Source organism: Cyprinodon variegatus, unplaced genomic scaffold, assembly GCF_000732505.1.
Source record: "Cyprinodon variegatus isolate N-32 unplaced genomic scaffold, C_variegatus-1.0 Scaffold1, whole genome shotgun sequence".
Taxonomy (NCBI): domain Eukaryota; kingdom Metazoa; phylum Chordata; class Actinopteri; order Cyprinodontiformes; family Cyprinodontidae; genus Cyprinodon; species Cyprinodon variegatus.
In genome coordinates this window covers 1,864,830-1,888,774 of record NW_015150454.1, presented here as the reverse complement: position 1 = coordinate 1,888,774, position 23,945 = coordinate 1,864,830, and the positions used below count along the sequence as shown (strand labels likewise).

Here is a 23,945-nt window from a genome sequence, read left to right as displayed (position 1 = left end):
GTGGGGGGGAGATGTTCATGTTGCTGCAGTCTGACCGCTAGATGTCGCTAAAAGTTACACACTGTAGCTTTAATCTGTACATTATTTTTTGATTAATCGATTAAAAATCGGATAGCAATTGGATTATCTTAAATGTAAAATGTTTATATATACATTTTACTGCTCAAGATGGATTGCTCTGTCAGCTATAGGCATGCTTTAGAGTGTCTATACTCCAGTTAACGATTAATTGATTGCTAAATTAGACAATTATTTCAATAATCGATTAATCAGGATTATTCCAATTCATTGTTTCGGCCCTACATAAAATGTATTCAAAACAAAAAATAATGTTTTTAATCTTCAAAAAAACAACATTGCTATAATCTTATTTAAACTTAAATTTTGACAGGAATGTGTAAAGAATAAAGTTTAAATCATACAGACCACAGAAAATGCTTGAAACGAAACTCATTACGTGTTCTTTTCTGCCTCCATTATCCCTGTAGGTAAGCATCGGTGTTTTTGTAAATAAGATGCAAATGTGACAATGGTTTAAGGCTCTTTGAATAGCTTTTGTATATAGTGTCATGTTGTTTTCAAGATTGGGGGCTGCTTCACTGTTTGATCTTCGTCTCTTTCTAATTGGGGGCTAGCTTCAGACTCAAGGGTCCAACTAATGTGGACGTTGGTTGTTATCAACTGGAGGTATGGCACTGACTGCCTATGAGGTTTTATAGAACCTCAAAAAAACAGATCTGTCCCTTTAATACTTGACTTTCCCTAGCAGGTGAAATCCTCAATGTCACCCGCTTTCCTTCACCTTGGTTTCACAAACAGCTCAAACAACCATGACAGTTATCATTTTCTTTCTCCTTAGCGTCCGCATTTGCATTCAGATGTTTACAGATATGGGAAATCACTGTCAATACTTGGGCTAGCGCATAAACAGGATTTTGATCACAGTGCATTAAAGAGCGTTGGTGTCTCTGGTGATCATAAAGATAACAGGAAAAACATCAGAGAAATGAGGCGCTAAACCTCCCGCAGGAATGGCTGATGGAAACAACTTTGATTTCAGCTGGCTGCTGTAGCAACAGCATCCCCTGCACAGAGACAGAGGATGGATCCCTAGGAGTTTGATGACTCCATCCCCTTAACCAGCCCTGCTTCAGGGAGGAAAAGTGAAAAAACATCCTTTTTGTTTTTTTTTTTTTTTTTTTTCAAATCATTAAAACTGTGAACTGCCACAGCTAAAATAATACTGTGTGTATCTTTCTCATTATTCCTAATGAGCAGTGCCTGGCAGTAAATGTAATGAACATTTAATTGGCTGTGCTTCATCTTGGCCTTTGAGATAAAATAATGATAAGAAAGTAACCAGTTTAGACTTATGGGCATGTGTTGAGGTGCAAATTACTGCCAATGACATGATTTTAAGTAAATAAATTGATGCTGATACACACATTCCTCTGAGATTAGAGTTGGAATATTATTAATCCAAATCTTGGAAGCAATCATCAAAGCCACACAATAAGAAAGAATAGCACTGCTTCTCCTTCCTTTCCCTTGTACGCACACAAATAAACAACAACAGGCAGCACCAACTGCTGGGTGTGTGCAGGGTGCACTGTAAATATTTCATATTTATTCTTCCTTGGGATGTAAAAGCAGAATCAGGATAAAAGGCTCTTTCACTTTCAGTAAAAACTGCTCCCACGCTCCAATTCAATTTATTTCACAGGAAGACAAGGCGATTAAATTTAACGGTAAAAGTCAACAAATAATAAAGGGAGATACCTTCAATCCTTTAATCTAACAGGTGCACTCAACATCTCATTCCACTAATGCACTAAATCCTGAGGAGAGAAAAAAATGGATAAAGCGGGCAATAGGAAAGATTTCTGGAAATGAGTGCAAATGTATTACTTTATTCTAAACAATAACATCATTAATGTTGGTTAGATTTTAAATAGTGTTAAAATAGATGTATCATCGTTTTATTCTGTTTTTCTAGCACTCTATGCCTAATGTTGATGTCCACAAATTGTATTATTTCTTTCTGCAATAACCAGCACAGTGTTTCAATTCACATTAAATGCAACAGTGTGAGTTTGCATAGTTTTTTGTCTTGTGTAGCTTTTTAATGGATGGATGGATGGATGGATGGATGGATGGATGGATGGATGGATGGATGGATGGATGGATGGATGGATGGATGGATGGATGGATGNGGATGGATGAATGGATGGAAGGATGGATGGAGCAATGGGTGGGTAGGTAGGTGTGTGGGTGTATGGATGGATGGATGGATGGATGGATGGTTGGATGGATGGATGGATGGATGGATGGATGGATGGATGGATGGATGGTTGGATGGATGGATGGATGGATGGATGGATGGATGGATGGATGGATGGATGGATGGATGGATGGATGGATGGATGGATCTGTGTGAAACAGACCTTTTTGTGTTAGAAGTGCTGCAATAAGATGCATTTTCCTGGTGCTGGTCAGGACTCTGGCAGCAGTATTTTGGATGAAGTGCAGCCACCTCACTGATTTTTTTTTTTCAGAGACCAGTAAAGAAAACAGTACTAGAATCAAAATTACTGATAATATGATTATCCACCTATTTCTCTGTCCTGTAATCTGCTGTAATAATTATCCTGATCTAAGATTAAGTTCTACTAAATGATCCTCATTACAGGACATAAATTGGTGCCAGTCATTGTTATTCTTTGATCACACCACACAGGCCAGGACAGAGGTGTTTAAAACTGAGTGAGTGTCATCTAAGTGTTAAGTTGGTAAATCACCATCTAGAAAGATTACATCCCAGCCCTGAACTGTCTAGTACCAATCCATGCTGCACCTGTTCTCCATTCCGCTTTGTTGTTAATGAGCAGCAAAAAAAAAGAACATTAGTGCATAAAAACCAAGTCATCAAATTCCTCTCCAGCACCATCAGTATGTGGGGGGTTATTAGCTGAAGCTTTTAACAATTATGAATAGAATGTGATGCTGCAATTGTTTGGTTCACATTTGGATAAAATTTCAACCCTTTTTTTCCGCTTTAATAGTGTTTTACTCTTCCGGTCCAACATTTGCTTTTACTAGGATCAGGCATAAAAAAAACAGCGGGTTCTATGTTCATTCCAGTGTTTTATTATTACACTGCAGCATATAATGCATAATTGTGGATAATGGCATCAGTTATATCTGAGCCAAATACTCCATTAAAGACAATCTTTACAAACAGTAAATTATCAGCAGTGGCTCTGAGTCTAGCTCAGCCGCCCAGTATTCCCTGATGTTCAAATAGACTCTGCCTCTGATGCATTAATAACATGGATGATGATAACAGCTTATCTGAAACCCATTAGTCTTCCCAGTCATGCCTTTGCACTGGCCATGAATCATTCCTTATCATATTCCTATTTTGTGGCCTCAAACATCCAGAAACTCTGAAGCAAAGGCAGATGGTCTGCATCTTAATCGTGTCCAACTGGTCTGGGTCGGGTGGTCCGTCCAGAGCTGTGCAGCACTTGGAATGACTAGCCTCTGTGGGCTGATTAGAAAAACTATAGTAGGGCTGTGATTGATCTGAAGACTGAAAAATACACCCTGTCATTATGATCTAAACCACCGCCAAAGGCACAGGTGTTTACAAGACCAAGTCATGAATTCTAAGTTAGTTGCCAGATCTAAAACTGTAAGCATCAATTTTATTTAGCCAAAAATCCTACTAACTATATCAGATAGTTGTGTTCTACATGTGTATTTCCATTAAACACAACAGTACGCATGAAAATAACAACTGTTAAACTTTTACCATTATTGACATGTTATAAATCGTTAGAAAGCTTAGAATCTCCACAATTCAACCACCGAGTTCAGTTTATGGACACCACGAGCACCAAGAACAATTACTAAAGATGTAGAAGCATGTTAAATTATAATTCTAAATGAAAAGAATAAGGCTTATGCTTCGTACCTTTGAAAAGGTCCTGAGGCCGTATTAAAAGCAGAATCTGCAATTGTTAATAATACATTTATCTGTAAGGGTCCACAGATTAAAAGTAATCCATCATATTCTTAAAAGAAATTGGCACATTAAGGTATTTTTTTTACCATCAGAGAAGTTTGATCCTCAGAGCTTAGGCTAACCGTCTTTCTATTAACACCTACTTCCAAAACCTTTTCTGTTCAATGTTTGTTTTTATCCCTTTCTAGCCTTCCTGTTTAGATTTGACTACGGGACAGCTCTTGAGGTAAAAAATTGCCCCTAACAGTCTGCTTCTTACTAACCAAGTCCCATCATATTATGCCTTGTAAAGTCTGCCTGCTGGTTAAGACCACACACAATTATTGGCTTCTTGGCAAAAACTGGATCATTGCATTGCATCGTTAGATCATTAGATGGCAATATTAGAAAACTGTAAAAATATATGCTTAGAAAATGTTTTTTTGGCCATCAAAATGCTTCATTGTGATTTTATCTGTCAAATTGTGTAAAACCTATTAGCACAATTTGGCATAAAGCTGGTGACACTAGGAGTTAAAAGTCCAATAGCTCTGGAACTGCTATACCTAGAGGTCTGAATTTTTTTTTTTGCTGTTATTGTTGACATAATGCAGAATAAGTGTAATACCATATTACAATGACACATGCCTGCTTTTATACTGCTATTCAAAAAATAACTGTTTATTTTTGAGGGGGGAAAAAATCTATGAGTCAACTTTGAACTGATGCTGGTTAGGCTGTATTATTTTAGTCACCCTGGTCTCATTTATATTTTCAGAAACTACAAGGTGTTATCTGACAATTGTATCACAAAAGTAATTTGCCCTTAGTTCCTTCCTTTGCCATTTGTTTTTGAAAAAAGGCAAGGATTACAAAATGTGGTGGAAGTTATTAAAATTCTGTGTTGTTCAGGAAGCTAACACTGCAAAACACCCTGAGCACACAATCCCCAGATGGAAACGTGGTGGTGGCACTGTCATACTGTGGGATGCAGGTCCTTAGCAAAATACATTGATAGGAAGATGAATTAAATTAAACACAAATAAGTGCTGGAAAAAAACCTATTCTAGGCTGCAGAAAACTGGCTGCAATGTGTGCAAGGCTTCTAGGAATATGGCTAATTTAGCAAATACAATATTTAATGTTTTTAAAGAAAAACAGCTAAAATAGATTCCAAGAGTTGTGCAAATGCTGCTAAAATGCATATTTGAGTATCTTTGAGCAATGCAGATCTAAAATAGTATGGTCTGCAGGTATGTCGCATGCATAATACCTTTACTTGCTGCTCTTGAGAGTTCACCAGATAGTTTATTTACTTAAAACACCTTCCACCTTTTTAGAGGGTGTGAATGTTAAAAGCTAGGGTTATCTTATTTTTTGGTGGAATTTAGTTTTGGACTGGAGAATAAAATCAATACTGACTAGATAGGAAATATTCCAACAGAACACATCTTAACCTCCATTTTGTCCTTTCAGAACATAATTTCTGCTCTTATTTAGCTGTCAGGGGTAGAAAGAGCAACTGCAAAAATCTGTGCTGTTTCTAAAACCTTGGTATACTCAACAAAGAATATTGGATTAATTAAAAATATTTATAGTCTAAAATTGAGGAATTCGGTTTTACATTATTACATCTGATCTATTGCCTGAGGATAACAGTTCTAGAGTTTTTTGGTCACTAGTGTTTTAGAGGATGTGAGCAGCTTAGTGTTCTTATGGTTGGGCCGGTTTACCACTGTTAGAAATACAATGACATTTCCATGGATTTGTGGGTGTTATGGTCAAATTATGTCAAAACCTGGCTTAGCAGTTGGGTCCAAAAAGTTTCTAGTCACAGCAGATGCCTTTACTGTTATTTAGCCTGAAGCAGTTTGAAACCTGACCAATACACTTCAAAAAATTTTTCATCTAAGTAAATAAATTTTTTCTTTAATAAGTGTTTTTTTTTTCTTGAATTTACCCAGTAGGTGAGACTCTTTGCCAATGGAAAAACACAATATACATTTGTAATAAGAAAAAACAACTGCATTATCTTATTTCAAATCTATGATATCTAATTATCTTATTTTAGGTATAAAAATACTCATTCCATCGGCAGATTATCTTATAAACCTACTTAAATTAAGGTTCAGTACACTCTTTTTAAGAAATTCCTACAAATTTTTAGAAAGATTTTGCAGTGTATGTGTTCTGATATATTTACATTAATGGCCCTAATGTATTATTAAAAGCAATAATAGTTTCAAGTCTGTCATGGCTATGTGTCTGGAAGCTTGGCATAATGGTTTTGGGATATTTCTTGCCCATTTTCTAAGCTCTTTTTTTAGCTGAGTCTGGTTGGAAAAGTAGCATGGTCAGACATCCATTTACCAAATTGGATTAAAGTCCAGGCTCTTGCGAGGACACTCAAGGACATCCACAGACTGCTCCTGAAGTCACTCCTTTGTTTTCTTGGCTTTGTATTTCATTACGGCGTCATTATCATAGAGTTCCTACTGCAGAAATAACATCCCCACAGCATAATACTTCCATTACCTTGCTTCTGGGTAGGGATGCTGTTATCCAGAAGCTGAGGACTGTTTTTTTTTTTTTTTTCTTGACCTGTATCTTTGAAAAACAGTCTTTGGTCAAATCTATTTTAGATTACAGTAGTTCTTTAATGTATGATATTTTGGAAATATGTGAATTTTTAAAGTAGCAATAGTGTTGTTTGAAACAACCATGTTAAACAATCAAATATAAAACTACTTAACACTTTTCTTTTAGAGCAACGAATAAGGAGTTGTCCTTACTTAGTTTAAAAGGACTCTTTTAAAGCAGTGGAAAACATACTGCATACAATTTTTAATTTAGGACATCATGTTACCATCCACCATGTAAAACTGAATTTCTGGTGACTTAAAAGATTTCCACAACATTTCTAATAAGAGTTTAAAGTGAAAGTCAAAGTGTCTTGAGCCTTGGAGTTTTTTTTACGCTGCTGCTGTGTTGATGTAGCTGACAGCTTTATTAGAGAGAATGGTAACCTGGATAAGATGGAGACATAACAGATGCTTCAAAGTACGACACTTGAACTGTGAAATTAAAAAAATAAAAACACACTTTGGAAGTATACTTTTTCAGATAACAACCATACATTTTTAGCCAATAGAATCAGAAATAGAAAATGACGACAAATGAGAGCTGTAGTGAAAACATCTCGGTTAAAAGATATTTCAGTGTCTCATTAATGAATCTTAGCCTTAATGAAACAGCCTTAATAAAAGTATTTGAAAACTGAAAGATGAAAATTATCTTCTTTAAGGTGTCTACAAAAGTCTAAATGTTGAACAGAAAGTTAAAGATTGATCTAAAAACTGGCTCAGAATTTATCTTTGTGTCACTGCCTGTCATCTTTATTCCCAGGGCAGCCTCTTCTGTGGCAGGTTTCTTCCTGTTGAAAGGGACTGCATGCATGCAGTGACAGTGGAGAGGAAAAATAAATGGTCTACTGTTGTCTGTTTAATCTGACTGTATTTTCCCTGTGTCTTAAGATGGCATACATGTGGTGTGAATTGGTGGTATATAAATAAACTGAATTGAATTGATCAAATAGCCTCATGATGACACATTTTTAGCATCTTTATGATAGATTTAGAATATTCAAGTTTAACAAAAGCCCTTTTCTGGGGTAAAAAGACAAAGGCTGTCCAGTCTTAAGCTGAAAGCTACAAGTATAACTCCTCCTGGCAAGTAAGTACTCGTAGTCACCTGCCCTGTAGTGTTTGCCATCTAGTTGGCGGCACTGTTAATACAAATGCTAACCTACATTTAGTTGTGGCAAATATTTAATTTGCCTGTCAAGGAAGAAAGCGATAACCTCCGCATGGCTTTTGAGTTTATTTGCTTATTTATGTCAGCACTAACCCTTAAAAGGTTGAACGATATTTACCCTTGTTTCACAAATATGTATAGAGTAAACAATATCATTTTTCTTTGACACCCCTTTAGACGTTCTGTGGATGTATTATTTTTTTTTTAATTTTTGTTTCGATGTAGCCATGGCTTTTAAATGGTAAAAAATAGACCGTAAAGTAGTCTAATTTAGCCCTTATACTATCACTGTACTTATGGTTCTTAGTTAGTCAGTAAGCCTATGCTGCCTAAAATTGTGGATCAAAACTCTCATCCTTCCTGACCCTCTCACCTAGGCAACTCCATTGATTTTCTATCGTCATACAAGTCTTGTTTTTCCATCAAGCTTGGTGTCTCCAGTGGAGTGTGGAGGTCCTTGCTGTTTGTACCTGAGTTTCTTGTGAGTTGCAGACTATTTTCTTATTCCCCACAGGGGCCCTAAGATGAACAAGGGTTGCCGTTATTTATAGACAAAGTGCACAGGGCCTACCTGAGGCACAGACATTTTGTGGAACTGTTATAGATGTTTCTGTGGTCTGTGCATTCTACAAATCAGCAAGGTCAAAGAATGAATGTCAAAATCCATAACAGGGCCAACAGGGACAACCATGCATGTACAGAGTCGTGCTTAGCACATAACAATGCCTGCTTCTTTTTATTCTTTGGGGAAAGATGTAAGCCCTTAAAGACACAGAGGTAACATGTGAAGTGCTGAGAGGCTCAAGGGACCCAGATTTAAACCACAGACTTTGGTGCTGTGAAGCATAGTACTGACAACAACACAGGTCTTGCGCCCACACAATGACTGGTGTTTTTTCATTACTGGAAGAATGTCCAAACAGTGAAATTTGTCTTTCTTTGGAACAGAGGAAACATTTAGGTATCTTCTGAAAACCAGCTGTGCAAAGCATCAAGAAGGGAAAGGACAGTCGAATGATGCTCTAAAGCCGGAGAACACCCTGATCACTGCCACACGTTCTTTGCTCTTTCATTGAGATCAATTTAAATCATTGGAGGTCTATGATAGAAACGTTTTATGGTTTTAAAGTGAATACTGCAGAGGCTGACAGGTGCCACCTAAACTACATTGGACCAGACCAGAGTGTTACTTATGTTACTATACATAACTATGCTGTTATTCATAAAATTGTAAGGCTGTGAGTTTCACAATGAAATGAATGATAACAAAAATGTCCTTTCTTCTTTCTGCTTTCTTTCATTTTAAAATCCTGCATTAAAGCTTAACTTGGAGCACTCCCGTTTCTTTAGAGCGAGTTTGCAGCCATTTTTGCTGTTTACATCATTTTCTTTCTGTGATTGCAGCATTCGTTTTTGCTTGTACATGTGGTTTGTGCTTGCTTTATTTTTCATTTGCATTTGTTTTGTTGAATGCAATTTTGCTTCTATTTTTAGTGATTGCAGCATTTTCTTTTAGCTGTGTTTTTCTGTTGCATTTGTCTTTTGCGCTTGTGTTTTGGACTTTGCACCATACATGTTTTTGCAGCTCGTTTTGTTGTTTACTGCTCGTTTTTCCCGGTGTATACCTTGTATGTATACATTTATACCAGTTTCTGGTCTATGCTTTTTTTGGCTTCAACCTAAAGTAGGTTATCCACCCTTCCATCCATCCGTTTTCCCCCACGCTTATCCCTGCTGGGGTTGTGAGGGGTGCTGGTGCCTATCTCCAGCTGTCTACGGGCAAGAGGCGGGGTACACCCTGGACAGGTTGCCAGTCTATCACAGGGCAACACAGAGACAAACCACCATTCACGAACACACTTACACCTTAGGAGAATAAGAGAAGCCAATGAACCTAACAAATTATCTTTTTTAACTTTGAAAGGAAGCCGAAGTACCTTGAGAGAACCCAAGCATGCACAGGGAGAACATGCAAACTCCATGCAGAAAGTCCCCAGGCCAGAAATCGAACCCATAACCTTCTTACTGCAAGGCAGTAGTGCTACCCACTTAGCTTTTTTGGTTAGTATCCTGTCCATGCTTAAAATGGGATGGTGAAAAGGAAACGTTCTTAGTTATTTCTTCTCTTTATAGTCTAACATGTCACTATCATAACTGCTTGTGGATTGCGCTACCCTATGAAGGCATTTGTTTTAGCCAACACACTGCAGTACACTAACGTGAGCAGACTCCAGCTGCCAGTTATTATGAGTTTAAAGTAACACAAGGATTTCTGGTCATCACATGCTGAGGGGTTCCCTCTTCTGTAGGACTGGATGAAACGGCCAAAACGTATCTCAACATATTAATTGATTTCGGTTAGTGCAATATACGATATAATTCTGATATTGATATAAACAATATGAAAGCTTCTGAAAGATTGCTAGGCAGGACTTCTGGTGCAGCAGGGAATGGAGTAGGTCATGTTTATCTGAGTTCCTGCATAACATTTTTAAAATCTTACGTTAAGCCAACCTTTGTTTCTGTTTTCAGTGAGTGTTTTCCCAACATCATATTATGATCTTTGTGCCGTATTTTTGCTGGCCAAAATTTCTTCCAAAATTTAAACCGCCTACACAACCACTGCGGCCTCGTTCACACATCGCATCCCCTCCTCATTGTGAACTCTCCACCCGCCTGGTCGAAGCCGACTTCAACTCCGAGCTCCTGTCGTCACTCTATGTTGAGATGGCAGCTATTTTCAAAACTAAGCTCAAACAGCTCAACTTTTCAAACATCAAGACTGAGCTGCATGCAGTTAAGTCAGAGTTAACCAGGAGCATCAGTAACATACAGGCTGATGTGTGTACTCTGAAAAACACTGTAGCTGTAATGGAAACATTACTCTCCACCTGCACTGATGACATTAGTACCCTACATAAAAAGTGGAGCATCTGTCTTCTGAGCTGATTAGACTGGACAATTAATTTGAGAATTTGGAGGCGATATTGAGGCGCAATAACATACAGTTAAAGGGATTCTCCCACTTCTTCCACAGCTGTCTCTACCTTGCTTAAGGAGGCTTTTAAGCTCAAGAAGGAACCTCTCGTGGACCGCACTCATCCTACTCTCCAGCTGAAGCCGAGACTCGGGAACAACCCTGGTCCTGTAGTCCCCCGTCTGCATCATACTGACTTTGTGGACATATTGCGCAGAGCCATGACCCAGAAACGGCTCAAGATTGAAGATTGAAGTTTCTCGGTGTGCCTCGACCACACTCCAAGAATGGCTCGTGGTTGTGCCGCCTTTATGCTACACCGCACGCCATTTGATGCTACATAGACTATTATGTATCGAAACACCATAAATATGTTTAAAAGTCATGTCAGTTATAGAATTAAATTATATTGATATTTACTGATATTGCATTATTGTCTAGCCCTACACTTCTATGAAGAACAAAATAGATAAAATCCAGATTTTATACTACTTCTCTTACTAGTTAAAAGTAATTGTTAAGGTTGCCTATAATTGTAACACTGTTGATTTTAAGTTAACTGATATTTCTTGACATGGTTGTTTTTGTCGCTTACAAATGTATTTTAAAAGGGTCACATTTATTAAGGTTTCTGAAAATGTACTTCTTAATTTGAAAAAATTTTGAAGTATTTTTTTTATGTTTACTGGAGAGAAAAATGATGGAATCAGTTAAGCCAAGGTGCTTAAAATATGTGTTTTTTCTTCAGAGCATTTAATTAACCTTTTTTAGAACTGTTTCTTGTGATATCCCAAGAAACTCCCCGCCTCCCCTGATTCTAAATGCTCTCACCTCTGCTTCACCCTTTATTTACCCATCACCCCCTGCTGTCTTGCATAAGCCCTGCCTCCATGATCTCATCATTTCATGCTGATGCTCTGCAATCGTGAAGCATTTGTTTGGAATCCTCTTGTCTGCATGTAGGAATACGAAGGTTTCTGTCTCATGCCCTGCAGCTCAGTGTGCACAGAAGATAAGAGATTGTATAGAATGAGAATATTTGTGATGAAAGGAGTTTTGTTTCATCTCAGCCAAGCTCCGTGTGACACCAAAGCAGTGAAGCTGCGAACAGCCAGGGATTGCTTATGGGAACCACTAGGTGGGAGGAATTGAAATTATGTTGAATGCAGAATTATGTATTATAGTGCCGACAACCTCAGAGAGACATTATGTTTTATGTATAACATGTATATTATCAGGTTTAGCAGTCACTTGATCCATCTACATATGCTAATTTAGTTGATTTTACCTTCAAAACGTATAATTTAATGAAATAGGTACTTAAATATTTGCATGATATGGAAACTATCATATGTAAAGTTAACCTTTCACATGTTTCCTTATCAATAAACTCACTGATCATTTGAGAGAAAAGGAAACCAGATGCTTTAGCAGTGAAATCAGTGAGGATTGTCTAAGGATCTTAAATGTTGGATGTTAATCAATATCAAAGGTCTGTCCGATTTTAGCCCCAGCTCTAAATAAATTATTTGACTCCTTTGTACAATGGTTATATGCATTAAAGGAGATTTAATAAGATCGACTTTTCCACCAAGTGCTAAAACACAACATAGAATGATTCCATTCCATTAAGCAGTGCAGGGATATTTTCTTTTTATGCCATTTCAGAAGGCCAGAGGAGCAAAGAAATTAAGAATAAGACTTTGAAAAGGAGACCTATACAATAGGAGGAGGTCAAACAGGTATTTTCATGTCGGTTACTTGTTAAAGGTAGCAAAATCCCCTATAGTGAGAAAAAATATCCTGTTTGGTGGCAGACAAAATGCCTCCAGTATCTACAGCGTGGTAGATCACATTCTCTCCTACTATTCTATTCTTCTCAAATACTTTCTTTTAACATGTTACCTGTAGGGTTTAGTGTCACTTCAAACAGATAACATATTGAGCAGTCTGAACCAAAGCTATATCACAGCCTTATCCTTTTGTACTTACAGCTATGAAGCACCTCCCACCTCCCGTCGGATCAATTACTGTCGTGTTGGAAATCTTGACATTTTTTTTTTACAGATTTCTCTTTGTGGACATCATTAAAATAATAATAATTATATTATATATAATAAGCAGAATACCTAATCTTTAACGCTGCACAATATAAGCACAATGGAACTGCCATATTACTGTTTTTTTGCCTTTCATCATCAAGACATTCCTATTTCTCATGATAAGTTTACATTTAATAGTTACAATCATCTATATCATTTTTTTTATATCTTGGACAGTGAAGATCCATCTTCCTGGACTAATAATATAGGACAGAAGAATTTGGATGAATAGCACTAAGTACAATCTCTAAACATTGCATCTTAGCAATCATACATAATATTGGCTCTAAAAGGTATCTGAAACAATCCTCAGAGACTTTTGTCCATATTGACATGATTGTATCTTGCTTTTGCAACACATGTGTCTGCCGCTCATATTTAAAGTGAAGCTCCTGTGTCACCACATCCTTTATGTTGGAGTTTGATCTGCCCACTGAAGAGGCTTTTAGTGTACAGTGAACTCTAGTGGTGATTATTTCTGTTATGTGATATGGTGTGATCCTGGTGTATTGCAGGGTAATATGCCATAAGCAGAATAATAAAATACCAGCAGAATATATGTTAAAAGGGATGGACATGGTCAGAAACAATACAGGCTGTGCTGATGAAAGAAAACAGCATTAAAATATTCTCACAATTTCATCTCAAGTCTTATCCATTGATAGGCAGGAAGGATGGGGTTTCTATTACCTTAAATCAGTCTAACTATGTAAAAAGTTTTTATGGAAAAAAATATATATATAATGTTTAACTCTTAAACTAGGGTAATGATGCTTTAAAATACTAAGTAACATTTTGATAATATCAGTTTGTATGAAAATCCAATCTTTCCAAAACTATTAGACTATTGTTGTCTGTTGCCAGCTGAACTATTTGATTATCAACTTTAACAAGAGGCGCCTCTTGAAGATACCTGTAAAATGTCATAGTACATCTAAAAAACAGGAATATACTGCAGAACATGCATAATTTGCTTTTTTGTGTGTCTTTCTGATCTCCTTCCTCTGTCAGTCGTACCATCAAACCACCATGAGCTGAACATGCAAACTCTCCTCCTCCTGAGGTTGTGTTAAAACCAGCTGCTGTCTTTGATGATTCAGTCAAATGATGGCATGATATTAGAGCCAAGGAACACAACTTAATGAGCTACTCTAGCAGGTATTATTGCAGTCACTTTTTCACATTCAGTCATTTTGTGATGTCAGAAAGAGGGAATGAGTGTGCTTCTCTGGAACACAGCTACATTATAAAACATTGCATGAGAACACAACGTGCCAGAAAGCGGCAAAAATGATGTTAAAGCTTACGTTGACTGACAGAAAAAAAAAAAAAAAATGGAATCATTCAAGGTTACATAAAGCTTTAAAAAGGATTGCAATCCTTAATATTGTATAGATTACTTTGTATTTTTAGACTTAAGAGACCAAGGTATGAAATCTTTAGGACATGCTTTTTTGACATTAACAGAACAGTAATTATAATCCTAAGCAAATTTTGGATACATTTAACGAGTGTCTACTCCTTTTATGCTGGTGTTTTCATCTCACCGCTGCACATAAATGAAACATTGCATAAATTATGAGATTTTCTATTGTGCCTGATGAATTCGCTGAAAGACAACCCCAGCAGAAATTGCAAGGAACAGTTGAGTAGGAACATTCATCCTGTCATAGCAGATCTCAACAGAAGAGGGTTATTAATGTCCTTTGGTGTCCATGACGTGGCAGCGCTCTGCACAAACCTCTCCGGGGAACATAGGGAACACAGGCTCCAGCTGGCATCGAATATTTGTTCAGAAACACCTGTCAGTGACACACATGCTTTGTCAAACACACGTTTGACAAAAGTTGCATACAAGCTTTTTCAGCCACCTCATTGTTTGTTCTTAGGTCCATCAACTCCTGCTTCTGGCCGTCAGGATCCCCCCTCCGCCGATGGATGTGGGGGAGTGTTCTCTGTCAGGCAGTATTTTGGCACTTTGCTATAGACGCTAAGCTTCTTGGTGTCTTGTGATCTTATCAGCTTGATCTTACAGCTCCTGGATATAGCCCAGTGTTTTCATGTTTTAATCTGCTTCCTTTAATCACTTCAGTGTTAAACCCAGCTGTCTTTAGCACATTCATTTGGTCCTGTGAAAACAATCCTGGTGTAACCTCAGTGGCTTCACCCCTCCACATGCTTAAAAGCTCACTCTAACTGTTCAGGCTGGGATAAGTTATTTCTCTCCCAAATACATTTTCCGCTGCCTCTTTTTTTATAAGTTCATCGATTTCCCGTCTTGTCAGCGCTGCAGGATGGTTTCCTTATCTGTGCTGGCAGGAGCACAAATACAGAAAGGCTGCTAAATAATGCAAGAGCCGCTGCATCAATAAAGGAGGCATGGGAGGCATCAGATTAACGGCCAGGTCATAAACTGTTTGAGGTCTCAACCGGCTGTAATGTTGGACTCTGACAGAACTGACAAGGTTGAACAACATAACCAACAATCACTCATGTTGCAGGCGTACTTTTTGGTGATCAAAGGACTGTAGTCCACAATACAGTTCCTTGCTGAGTTATCTATACACTCCTCAATGTTGGCAAATTATGACTGTAAACATCAACTTTGTAGACGGACAAAAACTCTAACTAGAGAGCGAGAATGTGAGGCATTGTTTATTTTTTGTTTAAAAATAAGCATGCGAGAAGTCTGCCAAACATTTGCATCTAACCTCCTTCCCTCTGTGTAAGAAAGTATCCTTAATGTCCTCCAGTTAAGTCGAAGACCCCTTTCTCTGCTCTTATCTCAAGGGAATAAACATGACGTCTTACTGGATCTTGAAAGATGAAATTAACAAAAAAGTTCAGATTATTCAACTTCATTTGAAGACAAGGTGGCCAACTTTGCCAAAATTAGTGCCGTTCGCCGCCCTAAATACGCCACCATCGCCTCTCCCAGCTTCGCTCCGCTTTGCTTCCCCTTCATAGAGATTACATGGCAATCCTTCGCTGCAGCAGCAAAATTCACATAATTTATAAATGCACAAAGTATAAAACAATTTTAACAAATTAGAATTAATCTAGTAAATTAAGATATTTATAGAAATTCTGTTAGAGGAAACAAAAAAACCTCAAAATTGGGGGGAGGTTCACTTTAACATGCATCTTTGGCTGGCTGATATGAACCACTGCTAATATCTTGTTATATTCACACTTAATGGAAATACAAATTATTTATCTCAATATTTTTTTCTTCCCATAAAGTAGTTATAAAAATGTTCCTGTGAATCATTGATTCAAAGGTTTTGTCACTTATTGGTGTAGATAAACATCAGATCATGTATGAACTGGCTAAAATAATCCACTGGCATACATAAGTAGGGCTGTACAATAAATTAAGTTTGTGAAAAAAAAACTTTCTCCCTGCAAGGTGCATTGATGAGAGTAATGTTTAAGTCCATGTTTGCATGTGAGTATAAAAACCATGGCAGTGGTTCCTGCCTCAATGAATGCTGCTTATTTCACATGTTGTTTGGGGATTTATCGCCTCCAGAGGAGCTGCTTGGCTCTCGCTTCCGGTGCAGTAAATGTTTACAGTGATGAGTAAGTCATCGCTTAAGGATTGGTAGCATGGCTAAACAAGAAATATTTGGAGATGACTCATGTTTGAATTATATCAGACAAGGCAATATGTACAGTACTAAAAGCTTTACATATGCAGGCTCGCCTGAAGGGGGTTCCCTGATCTAAAGCAGGTCTAATCACTAACATCTAGTATTTTAATACACTTTGCAAATGTATTGTGGTTTTGCTTTGATTAATTTTTCTGGATTTCTAGCAGAATAATATATCTGCTCACACAGGTTTATCAGTTGCTTTGATATCCTATTGATATCAGTTGGAGTTTTATATTAAAGAATATTAGTTATCAGTTAATTTTTTTTTTTTTTGTATTTTTCTTGCCTTTCCTTGCCAGGTTTGAATTAACAACAATTATCATATTGTGTTTCCATCATTAGATTATCAGTGAATGCAGTACTATATCTGATTATATATACTAAAGTGGCTATTTTCTCTGTTTTTGCTCGCATTTCACCAGGAGGTTGAGGTCAGTTCTCTTTCCTTTATCTGTTTCTTTTTCACAATGTCTTGTTCTGTTCATGCTTGTGTTCCATGTTTTTTTTCTCCATCCGTCTCCTGCAACTTAATTAGAATGTTCTAATTAAATGTGAGAAATGCAGCCCAGTTAAAAGCCACTTTCTCAATGACGGCATATGTCCCACTTATCAGCAGAGGGCACAGATTTGTTCAGCTCATTTCCATACAAAACATGCAGAACAGTCTACCTGTTTCATCCTGCTGATAGTCACTTATCATGTCAGCCTTCACATCATAGTCTTGTGCGTCGATAAAAGAAATCACATCTATTTTGCTGTGGGAAACTCAGATGTTTTATCTTTTAGACCACCTACAACACTCTGTTACTTATTCCCTGCAGCTTCAGATAACACTATTCATTTTGTCCATGTTTCTGCAGGATGATTATGTGCGTTCCTGGGATGAAAATCAAGACTCTAATGACAGTAAGTCTTCACTACCTGTGTTGTATTTTAATGCATGATTATTTTGGTTCTTGAGCAAACATAATGCTTCGTTCACTGGCAATAGCTACGTTTACATGCGCAAAATTTCCCCGATCCGATCCAAACCTTGGTTGATCGGAAATTCAAAATCTCCGTTCACATGGACACTAAATGAAATGATCCGATCATGACGTGTCTATACATGTACCAAGCGTTGGATCAGATTAAATCTTTTAAGCATGCGCAGAACTTCCTGCCAAACTTGGCAGTTCTGTCTGCGTCTGGTTTTTGGGAGGCCTGACAAACGATGCGCTCGGAGCGAGCGGAAAGAAAAAGGGAGAGAGGAGGAAAAAAGCGCTTGGCAGCGAAATGTCCGAGAGAAAATGTAGAGAATGAGCGATTGAACCGGCGTGGGAGAGCGAGTGGGCTGTGGAGAGAGAAAAGAGGAAGAGGAGGAGGATAAATTCCTGCTTCCTGCAGCTTTAAATGAACTTGAGTGTATAAGTCGGCGTTCCTAGATGTTGTTCACAACAAGAGCGAGAGCGACCGGTGGTTTCCTGTTGTTGACAAGGCGGAAAAACGTCCCGCTGACATCGCACACATGCACAGCGAAGATTATTTTACTCTTAAGATCCGAATGGGTGTTTACATGGACGCCAATCAGAATGGCGATCGGCAAAAACCACCTCTCTCTTTCGGAATTAAATTTATATCCGATCGGACCGAATCAGATTAGAATCTTCAGTCTGACATGTTTACATGAAACATTTTTGATCTGATCAGGCCTTCAATCCGATTATTTGTGTCCATGTAAACGTAGCTAATGATACAGCAAAATTACTCACTAAAACCAGCCATATGCAGTTCATCTCTTTACTTTTCCCTTATCTTCTTTTTTTCTTTGACATAATTTATAATTTATATACCATTTAAGAGTAGATAAAAAAAATAAAATAAAAAAAATAAGAGCTGAGTAGTTGAGTGTAATTATGTGGGGAAATATGTGAAATTGTGGATAAATGTAATTTCCTTGTGTAAAATAAACATTTATCATAATGAATGGCATACATTTATAAAATATAATAACCTAAAATACATTTAAAGGAATAAAACTTAAATTTATTTCATAATCCTCATTGAAAACTGAAAATGTTTGACACACCTTTGGTAAGATCAAAGAAAAGAAAAAAAAAAACTAAACAAAAGGTTTCTAGAATCGCTTTCATATTTAATATAAATAATGAAGCCTGTTGTGCAAGCATGCCTCCAAAACAAAACATATACATTGTATAAGCTTATTTCTCCTAAACTGTGACAGAAATTTCATGGACATTAATATTTAACATTAGCAGTGAGCCTACTAATAAGCTATTCTTCATTAATATTATTCCAGTCCTTAAGGGCCAGTTTGCTGCACCTATTAGCTGCGTCTCTTTGCTTTAACACACCTGAGTCAAATCATCAGGTCATTGCAGAACTATGGAGAACTTGGCATTAGCTAAACAGGTAATTAAGTCATTTGACTCAGGTGTGTGACCAGGAAGACATCAAAAGTTGCAGGATACCGGCCCTCGACTTGAGTTTGGCATCAATGATTTAAAACGATGCATTAATGAAATTAACAGTGTGAGACAAAGACCGTTGGTTTAACTTGAGAGCTCATCAGTGACTACATGTTAGTGTTCATAAAGGGAAACCCTCTAAAAGATATTAGTGCTCTGCTTTATATGTAGAAGTAATTTTCCCTCAATGTTTGCCTCAACTTCAGCCTAACAACACCTTCTTTTGTTCACTTCCACTTTCTTTTTTTTTCTGCTGTTGCCAAAACCAGAGCCATGCATAGAGACTAAACTTCCTTGGCTACTGCAGCAACTGTGGCCGTAATTGAGTCTTTGCAAGACAAAGTCATGACTCGGAGCCGAGTTGTCAGCCATTGTTGTCTTTGTCGGCAGATTTGTAGCTTAAGTGAAGTCAGCTAAGGGGCAGAGTACATTAGCACAATATCAAAGAGCTTAATGAAAGACTAATTATAGTTTCTCATAAAAAGCCTGACAGAGAGGCAGTAGGATAAGGAGTGGGGGTGGCAGCTAATGTACTGTGATTTATTGTTCAGTGGAGGACATCTAACTTTGTCCTGCCAGGTCTGAGACAATTTGGACAAAGAATACTGGGTTTAAAAAAAAGTTGACAGTTTTAGTAGCGATTCAGCTGGAAATTTATTTACTATTTTCTCATCAGTTTGACTCTGAAGTTAAGCTGAGGTCATTTAGCCTGATGGAAAAGTCATAAAATATAATCAGACATGTACTAGACTGAACACAAAGATCCTGAAAGTGAAAGTAGGGATGGCCTGCTTCAGCAAAAGCTTCATTATTCCATATAAAATTTATGTAGTTTAAGATTTTCTTAATTTTCACATTGAGCCTTGATTCTTTATGCTTTATTCTTGTTTGATCTATGTTTTTATCTTTTGGTGTACCTTCTTTTACTCCTATTTTTACTGATCTATATGCTGTTCTGTATAATATGATTGTATTTTATTTTACATGCAAACATTTTAAAATGAAAGAAAGCAAATTGTTTTTTCACCTGCAAATATGCATATATATATATATATATATATATATATATATTCCAGTTTGCAAATAATCTCTGCTTCATACAAATGCATCTTTGTATATGAACTTTTTTCACATTTTTATCAGACTTAGATCAGGATTTCAAATGGAAATGTCTAACAGGTTTAACAAACATACAATGAATTGTATGCTTGTTGCTCTTCCCTTGGCCATTTTCAGCATCTCAGCAGCTCCTGCAGAGTTAACATACATCTCTTGTCCAACAACAAATTATAACATAATTTCAGTAAAATATTGGGAGTTTTCATCATGATTATTTGGCCAATAGATGGGTAAATGATTGACAGTAACATCAGTCGTTTTTTTTTTAATCGTGAAGCTGAAAAAAATTGTCTTGATGAACAAAAGATGTCCACTCACACATTGCTTTTTTCACAACCAAATCAATATTCAACAATCGCAGCGAGACAATATTTATTGCAGTGGCAAGACAACTCAGGAAAATGTATGAAATTTTCTTCCTGCTTCCTAGGGGTTCCAAGGATCTTACAGAGTTGGGTGTACTGAAATCATTGGACATCTACGCAAAATCAAGATGGACGTCTTTTGTCAAACACCTCTTTGCAGCGCTCATCTTTTATAAGCTTTTACACATCACACAATAAACTAATTAGCTAGTAATTTCTGCTTGGCAGAATAAGTCTTCACATCGAGCTTTTTTACATCTGACACTGAGCAGTAGAAATGGAGAAAATTCAAGAACTTGCGAAGCCTAACTCAAATCTCTAATGTTTAGTATAATGTTTTCAGTGGATTTTGATTGTTCATTTTCTGCTCAGGAATAAATGTCAATTTTTGTATAGGTTAGCAATTTTAGTATGATCTAATTAAGGCATCATTTCTAAAAAAAAAAAAAAGTTATTCTCTAGAAAATGTATAATCCTTTAAAAAACTGGAACGGCTTCAAAAAAGAAAAAAATAAATAGCACAAAAAGTCAATGCAAGGTAAAGAATCTTAGTTTAGGTTTCCTGCTCTAATGTTAACATCAACTTTGTTTAACAGTCTTAATGTGGATAGAAATATTGCAAGAATTTAGTTTTTGCAAGATGTCAGTACACTCCAGGACATTTACATGCAGACACATAACCAGTAAAAAAACAAAAAGGCTTTTACAATTTAATGTTTTTTCTATGGCAAATGTACATTTTGCCCCAAATGATTTTATTCAACAGCTGTTCTCCTGTTTGACATCAAACCAAATTATTATCAATCAGAATTTATTAATTAGCGACTTTGGGATTAAGGTTGTGTTTCACAAAGGAGGAGTTCTCATTTGATTTGTACATTTTTAAGCATTTAGCTTACTTCCTATCCCTTTGATGACACTCTTCTACTCTTCCACCTCCAGCCATTGATCTGCCTTCCTTTATGAGTGGCCTAATGAAGCGAAGAAGCAAAAAGAGATTTGTCCCTTAGAGACACCCCTGAATCAGTCTGATGTCTTTACTCTGGATATCTGAGCCTGTGGGCATAATTTCTTAGCCAGACATAAGTGCACAGGAAGGCATAGCTTCAGAACTGTCAACACTCCTTAGGTTTAGAGTTAGAAATTCATTGACCGACAACAGGCTGATGATTGAATTTGTATTCAGAGACTGCAGCAGCTGACTGCTCTTAAGTCAGCAGCGGGCTAAGCGAGGGAGATGTCAGGGTAATTTGGGTTAGATTTCAGCAGTTGATTCATCAATCTAACTGCTGATTGAATCACTTCGCTCTTAAAACAACAAACACTGCAGAAGGGGAGTTTGTAATTTAGGCTTATAAGTGCAAACAAGCATGTACACACACCCACAGTAAGAGTCTCAGGCTTGTCCACTTGCCTGATCCTTTCATGCCTTCCAGTTTACATTGGATCTATAGACATGGATATCTGAGAGGCCTGGTGAATGGTGAACAGACACTTTGAGGCAAATCATTGGCTTTAGATCAATGGTAGACAGTAAGAAGATAAGAAAACATGCTTATTCTACACTCTGCAAGGTTTTAGAGTTTAAAAGCTCCTTAGGTATTGGATAGATTATTGGGAGTTGAGCACAGACACTAAGGGTAGTGCCTCAAAAGTCCTGCATTTCTCCTCATTTCTCCTCACATTTGATGAAGCAAAATCAGCTCATTTGTTTTTGATGGGAAAATAATCCCTTTCAGCCTCTTTACATCACAAATTTGCCCTAAATCAATTTACATGCAGCCTTTTTTTTTAAAAGATATTATCTGCCTACATTTTTGTAAAAAGAACCACTGTGTGAAAGCACCTTCATCCCTCATACATCAAAATAAATCCAGTGAAATTTTGTTCTTCTAGGTTTTTAGGTCAGTTTTTTAGCTGCTTCTTATTGGTGCTTGTATGAAACTGTTGCCACAGTGTGCCTTAAACATTTCCCAATCCTTGAGATTTGTCTTTTATAATCTAAATCAAAAATAAAAGGACAATGTGCATCTCTATTCAGACCCAATTGCACAGATGCCCCTGCAAAAATGATGTGCAATTACATGGCTTCAGAAGTCACCTGATTAGCAGCTCCGGGTTTAAGTTCATCTCAGTTTAAATACAGCTGTTTTGCAAAGACCAGAGTTTGTTTAGAGAAAATTAGTTAGCTTTAACATCTGTTAAAGCTAACTAATAGCACTGTTCAAGCCATCATATGGAAATGGAAGTTGAATAGTACAACTGGTACCTTCCAAGACAGGCTATCCAATTAATCTGACAGGATATCACTAATCAGAAGCCACTGAGAGTCATATCCTAACCTGTGAGGAGCTTCCTAGGTATTAGTTGCACAGTATTAGATATTTCATTCACAGTCTGACTTTTCCTCCAATATTCACAGTCTGAATTTTCCTCCAATATAAGCTGAAAACGTAAAATTTTAAGGTACTATGTTATGATTTTTAGTCCTTTCAAAGTCACTTATAGGCAAATATACAGGTCCTTCTCAAAATATTAACATATTTTGATAAAGTTCATTATTTTCCATAATGTAAGGATAAAACTTGAACATTCATAAATTTTAGATTCATTGCACACTAACTGAAATATTTCAGGTCTTTTATTGTTTTAATACAGATTATTTCGGCATACCGCTCATGAAAGCTCAAAATTCCTATCTCAGATCCACAATGGTCAAAGATTTATGGGATGATGTTATCTACACAGAAGTTTAAATATTCACAGATTTTGCATTGATGTCCTCTTGATATGGTAACACAGGGCATCACAGTCTATAGCCTAGATCTGTATTTACCGGTAATAAGAAATAAAAAGTCCTCAGGAAGTGAGACAGGGAATTATTGAAGACAATACAGAAGCCGCTTACGGAAGAAGAGAAGACATACAGGAAGAAGCTGGAAAGCAAAGTCAAGCAGAACAAAATCGGAGATGTTGGCCAGGGCTTCGAGCAGAACGATCAGACAAATTGAAAGCTGGACAGAGCCAATGAACTGAACACATTCTCCAATAGTTTTAGTGCAGCCCTTCTTTGACACAAAGCTTCTCTCTAACGTCTTAAATTATTTATCTTGAACCTCTGCCATGGACCCTCCTGCTTCTATGCATTGTTTTTCTTAACACTCTTGAAGCTGGTGCTGCTCCCTCCCACTTCCACCTGTCTGTTTCTTAAAGTCAAGTGCAGAGGCAGCTGGAGAGACTGAATAGCAACTAGGCACCAGGTCCTGATGGTGTCAGCCCCCATGTCCTGAAAGCCTGTGCAGAGCAGCTCTGTGGGATTCTATAACACCTCTTGAACCTAAGCCTGACCCAGGAGACAGTTCCAGTGATGTGGAAAAACTCCTGCCTTGTTCCGGCACCAAACGAAACTCAACCCACAATCCCCAATGACTGTTGCTAT

At 37.2% G+C, this 23,945-nt stretch overlaps 1 protein-coding gene across 3 annotated transcripts in view; it reads left to right on the top strand.

Moving 5' to 3' along the window:
• The window catches only part of spock2 (sparc/osteonectin, cwcv and kazal-like domains proteoglycan (testican) 2), a 38,151-nt gene that overhangs the window by 3,464 nt on the left and 10,742 nt on the right, over positions 1–23,945 (top strand). For 2 of the 3 annotated variants that reach the window (XM_015380556.1, XM_015380475.1), the window contains exons 2-3: positions 16,977–16,985; positions 17,415–17,460. In XM_015380556.1, the coding sequence (XP_015236042.1) occupies positions 16,977–16,985; positions 17,415–17,460 (55 nt within the window). The remainder of the gene's footprint in view (positions 1–16,976; positions 16,986–17,414; positions 17,461–23,945) is intronic. The other variant, XM_015380640.1, reaches the window with a different exon arrangement.